General features: G+C 34.7%; 1 protein-coding gene across 3 annotated transcripts in view; it reads right to left on the bottom strand.

The window, feature by feature from the left end:
• Positions 1 to 337: 337 nt before the first annotated feature.
• Positions 338 to 6,000, bottom strand: part of B3GLCT (beta 3-glucosyltransferase) — a 46,340-nt gene continuing 40,677 nt past the window's right edge. For 2 of the 3 annotated variants that reach the window (XM_063149122.1, XM_063149120.1), the window contains 3 exons: positions 5,869 to 5,988; positions 5,192 to 5,336; positions 338 to 2,012 (listed from right to left, as the gene is read on the bottom strand). In XM_063149122.1, the coding sequence (XP_063005192.1) occupies positions 1,845 to 2,012; positions 5,192 to 5,336; positions 5,869 to 5,988 (433 nt within the window). In that variant the 3' untranslated portion in view covers positions 338 to 1,844. The remainder of the gene's footprint in view (positions 2,013 to 5,191; positions 5,337 to 5,868; positions 5,989 to 6,000) is intronic. The other variant, XM_063149121.1, reaches the window with a different exon arrangement.

Here is a 6,000-nt window from a genome sequence, read left to right as displayed (position 1 = left end):
CAGGGCCCAGTGAGGTATTAAATATTACCAGTTGGAAATTGGGCCAGACTGGACTGAGTTGCAAGACCTTTGGAGAATTTGATAGTGAAATATGTTTTGTGACAGCATCAAGGCTCCCAATCACAAGGTGTTCATTGAAACAGCATTTTCCATTTGCACAAAATAGAATAGAGGCTGAAAACTGACCTAATATGGAGGTCAGGACAGGACATGAAAAAACCCCAAAGATTATGCGGCCTTTTAATAAAACTGACAGTAATTACAATTAAGGTGATGAACTTATTTCACTGGTGCTTAAGGAATCCTGTACTTAGTTTGCAAAGAGCCAGAAAGCACAAAAGGTTAAAGAATGCTTTTATTCAGCTTTCATTTTTCACAGTTCTAAACAGTAAACATAATTAACAATTCACCAACGGTATCAGAGAACACAATCCTGGTATCAGTAAAATGTCTACTGTTTAAGGCACTGGTAGTGGGAAGAAAGAAAGACATAACATGGATTGCTCTTTCTTAATTGGAATTTGAATGTAATGTACTATGAAGATGTGCTTGCTATTCAATGCTTAGAAACCCACAAGCTACATTGACCAACAAATGTTTATACAAGTTTGGTGATTACCAAGACAGGAATCAGTGGCTCCCCTACTTCAACTTTAGAACAAGTATTGTTTTTCTTTGGAGTGGAATAAATTTTAACCTACTAAAAGGAACCAAAACACGAATTACTTCAGCAGTATGGCTTTAAGACCCTGTATTTGGTTACAATATAGCAAGCCAAGTTAAATAACAGCATACAAGTGCCATATACTATCATTTTAAAAGAAGCAGTTTTACAATATAAAAATTAGTTTAGAACATACTAAAGCCAGTTTTTGTACAAATATTTTTACAAAACTGAATTACTAAAAAAAATTCAAGAATGTTTTAAATATGAATCACACTTTACATGTTGTATGCATAAAATTACTTATCTTGATGATATACATTAGGGATACTACAAAATTTTTAAAGCAGGCATTCATATACTATTGAAATGCACACATCAGAAATAATGATGTGTGCATTTCAGAAATACTGAAATGTTAGTTCTGCAAAAATCCTTAAGAGTCACTTTTATGTTTGCCAAATTGATGCATGGTGACTTGGGTTTCTAAAAGAGCCACAGTGACCTCCCGTGGCCACTAAGAGATCCCGGTCCTTAACCTTCTTTTCCATTTTGTACATGACATTCCACACAAATGCCAATAAACTTATAAGGTACGACAGTGGTTTCATGCCTGGTCCAGCTACTCCAGCAAAGGATGGTATTTCTATCAGAAATGAGCATAAGGAGCACAGACTTCACACAATCAAATTCCTGGTGGCAGAAAAAAAGCGGTGTGTCCTCCATGATTAATGAAGAAACTGTTCCAGAACCTTTTAGAGAACTGTTTTCTGTAAGACAGTGAGAGATGATGTTGAATAGATGTTCAACTCTTATTCAATATTAGGCTCCCAAATACATAAATTCAGCTTTTGAGAAAGCAAAGGAACAGAATGTAAATTGATGCTGCCTGAACCAAGTCCAAAGCAGAACAGGTAAAGTTGTACAAGATTCTTAAATGTGAGTCAAATTCATTGGTATACAAAGTCCAAAATAATTCTAAAAAGAAAGCAAGTGGAGGAAAAGAATGCAAAAGTCATTTAAGTGCCTTCTTCCATTGTTCTGAAGGGATTCAACCAACAGGAACAAAACACTGTCTTCCTATGTCATAAACAGATGAATGTGAAAACAAAACAAAAATCACAGTAGTGACTGTCTCTCAGCTGTAGAACAGTAATCAACACTTACATTCTTCTACTGCTTATAAATCCTCTCTGTTATATCCAACTTTTTTCCCATTTCTTGACTCTTCTGTGTTTGGTGCCAGCCATGTGAAATACACCTTCACTGGATCAATATTCCAATGCTTGTGAAATGATACTGGAATTTGGTGAGAAAGGTAGTCTTTTGGGTAGTCCATTGGCCTTGCCTAAGATGGAAGAATAAAGCAAAAGCACCAGTATTAATGATCAGTAATAATTTTAAAAAGATATCACTGCTCAATGGCCCCCGTGACACAACAATGTGGCACTGACAAAATACACAAGATGGTAACAAAAGGGTTTTTACATCATTCTGTTAAATCAACTGACACACCATTAGATTAAATCCTCAACACACACTGCAGTCATCATGCGAGGAATGAAGTACACTGACACTAAATATGCCCTATTTCTCAGGATCAAATGGCCACCATCTCAGAAGTCAAGTGATAAACAGTGTAGCTGGTATGAAATCTTTTTAAATATGCAGTTTTGGCTCAATAATGACAAAATTATTTTAAACTATATTCTCTTGCTCTTCTAATGAGAGTTGTCAGCACTGCCACTGTGATTGTGGCATTCTAATAAGAGCATAGGCAGCCAAAATATAGAGTTTATGACAGGTAAATGTTCCAAACATGGGATACACTGTGGTGCCAGAAAACTGTGTTGTTATTCTTTATCAGGCTATATCAAACCAGACAGAATTACAACACAGCTAAAAGATGCAGCTGCTGTCATGATGCTCCACATATATTTCATTTTCTCTGGCAGTTCAATGACACTGAGTGCATCATTACATGTAAAATTCCTACCTGTAGTGGTCCCTGGTAAAATAACTACATTTTGCTATTAGAGTTTTTGGAAGAAAAATGCATGGAAGGCAAACATTTGTGTTTTACATCTAGGAGAAAAAAACCCCAAACAAGAAGAAAATGGAATTATTGGGATGACAAATAATTGATTTGATGCCTAAGCTGGTAACTGAATCAATACTGCACGCTTCACCTACTTATGGTGGTATTTATGAATTCTTCATGCAGTTCTGTACACATTACAGTCGTAAAATTAGGCAACAGAGTTTGACATTATGAAATCTGAGTATGTGTTGTTAGTATTTTGGGTCTTTTAATTCTGATATTTAAAACACAGTGCTTATTTTTAAAAATTCCACTGAAGAAAGCAAGAGGGAATCTGTATCCTTCACAACTTTTGAAAAACACTTGGAAGAACATTTAGGCTTCAAGAACCTGAAGAATTTATTTTGGATAGAGACAGTTTTTACATATCTGAGACCAAGGATTTTTGCTGTTTGAAAACGAATCAGCTTTTTATTAAGCTATAGACAAAATTGTGGCGTTTCAATAATTCTAAAATAATGATACCAACTCTAATAACTGTAATTTTTTTGGGCTAACATTTGTATTTGGTGTTCTAGAAAAGTCAAATATATTGCTTTAGCCCAGATTTTTATTTAAGACCACAATTCTGGCTGCTACTCAGCACGGAAAGGTTCCTGCTCTCTTTAAGAGTCTGATCATGTTGAAAACCTCTGGAACAGGTTACAGAATATGTATCTACCTCAGCAAGCAGGCAGCAGGAAACCAGTAAGACTGAGCAAACACATCATAGACACTCCAAGAATGAAGATATCTTTGCTTCTGTTTCATAATCTTTGTCTCAGTACAATTTTAGATTCACATACTTCAAGGAACATCACACATCATAATATTTCAGTCAAGTCCTTAGAAAGTTCTTTTCTGGTTGATGGAAAATCCAAAATTGGTTTTCTCATTTAAATTTTTTTTTTTTTTTTGCACAATAGTGGATTTAGTAGATTAAGAACATTCAATTTTTATTCAGTGGTTTTCCCTCACAGGTTAATTTTTGTTCAAGGGACGTTAAATTAGAATTTGTTACAAGCAACAGTAAAGATGAATTAGAAGTCAAGTGCAATTTTCTGTGTGGAAAATCAAACTGCTAGTATTTCACTTTCAAAGTGATTCAGTATCAAATGCACACTATTAAGGATTACAAGGAGGTCCTTTTTTTTCAATAAGAATAACTCTTACAATTGTGGAGAATGAGTTCTGTTCTGACTTTCCTTTAATTAGGCTGGTTTGTTCTTTTGGGATTTTTCAGCAGCTGTGCAAGCAAATTTATTCAGTAACTGTTCAATTTATAATATGCATGACTTGTTTTCTTTCTATATTGAATAGAGTAAGCAATGATAAACAAAACAGGAGAGTAAACAAATATAATTTTTTTATATGGACAAGGAATTAAAATATTGAATAGTATGTTCTCATCTTCCCATTTCTCTAAATAGTAAATGTAATCAGAAATGGAATCTTAACATAGAAAAAGCTGATCATTCAAATAAGAAACTCCCCCTCTCCATTGACAGCTGCTTTCAACTACAGAGTAATTTACTAATTCTCAAGTAGCTTATTATCCTATTCTCAGCACATATTCAGATAGGTCTTCCTAGTTTTTCAACTAGATCGGCACCTGAAAAACATCAATTGCTACACTGATTTAAACATTGACTTTTAAAAAAGTTGTGCACTGTTTGGGAAAAAAAATCTTTAGTGCTTCTTGTTCATACCATGGAAGGATTTGGTTTACTTGGCTTACAAGGAAGAAAATCTCTATAGGCCTCAATGCATCATGCTTTCCACTGAGACACTACAGTTAGCTTGTTAAATAGTGTGGGAGACAGAAACAAGATTCAAATCTACTCCAGCCCTTTTCTCCCAAACTCACATGAAAATTATGTTTTGTAACATCTCATTCCCATGTGCTAGCATAGAGCAATTTATTGTACTTACACCATTCTTCAGAATCCACCATAAAATTAATAATTTAATATTTTATACCTTCACTAATGAGGTATTTCAGAATAGTAAATACTGAATCAATAGAAAAGTCAGGTAAGTACAGCAGGTGGATTTATTGAAAAATTTTACACTCAGTTCTCCATTACCTGCATAAAAAAGCATTGTGTTGTAGGTTTCCTCCCTTAGAGGACATATGACAACTATTCAAAGCATGTGGCTCCTAATTCTATTTCTTTTTCAAAATCCTCACTTCTGACTGCATTTCTAATTAAATGTAGTTATAGATTAGCTAAAATATTACATAAACTAGCAAAGCATTGTAGCAATACATGGTAAGAGAATGTTCTTATTTTATCAGTCTTGTTCTGCTGAGAATCAAGGTAAAGCAGCAGCAGCATCTTGGTTAGTGTTATTACATATTGATGGAATTTGAATATTTATGACTGTTTTATGTGTACACTTAAAAAGTGAAATACATTTTTAGTACTCAGAAATAGCTCTCAGACCTGATGAAAGAGAGGACTGTGTGTTATAGGGATTCCTAAGCCACTGAAACACATCCCAAGGACCATATCATCGGGTGCATCCATGCTGTAACACCGGCACTTGCTAGCAAGTAGCTTCTGAACAGCTGTTCTGCTGAAAACCATCCTGAATAAAACAAAAAGGACATGAAATGTGTAAAAACTTCTACAGACACCAAATATCTGTAATTAATAAATACTGCTAAATCATTTAAAACTGCACGACTGAATGTAGCCCTCTGATACAGCACATTTGAAATTCAAAATTTACGAGGTCAGAACTGACAAATAGTGCAAGAAGCATTTTCTGAAAGATGATTAGTTTTTATACTGGAAACTAATTATACCAATTATACCCATTGTTGTTATTCCAACAATAATTTAGCTACAAACCATTTTTACTACAGTTTAGAATTCCTCCTAAAATTGGCCCGGACTCAAAAAAGGGTGTTCTCCTCAATCTTACTCAAATGTAAGGGAGAAGAGTTGAGGACTTGAGACCAGCATGTGTCACTACACAGAAGGTGTGAGGTAAATTACACACAATTGGGGAAAACATCACTGTTTCTGTTGAAACTGATTTGTGTTGTAATTTAAAACATTTGCAAAACTCAAACCAGGAACTAATGCAGATCTCAGTAGGAACTAAAATAAATTACCCTCCTCCACCAGTGATATAACTGTATCCTCCTGTTCCCAAGCCGTAGCCATAACGCTCTCCAAGGAATACTGGTTCATTTGGATCATAGCAGCTGAGCAATTTTCGGAGTCTGAATATACTACAATACAAA

Source organism: Melospiza melodia, chromosome 2 (assembly GCF_035770615.1).
Source record: "Melospiza melodia melodia isolate bMelMel2 chromosome 2, bMelMel2.pri, whole genome shotgun sequence".
Taxonomy (NCBI): Eukaryota; Metazoa; Chordata; class Aves; order Passeriformes; family Passerellidae; genus Melospiza; species Melospiza melodia.
The sequence above is the reverse complement of the archived record's forward strand: the minus strand, read 5'-3'. Positions and strand labels throughout refer to the sequence as shown.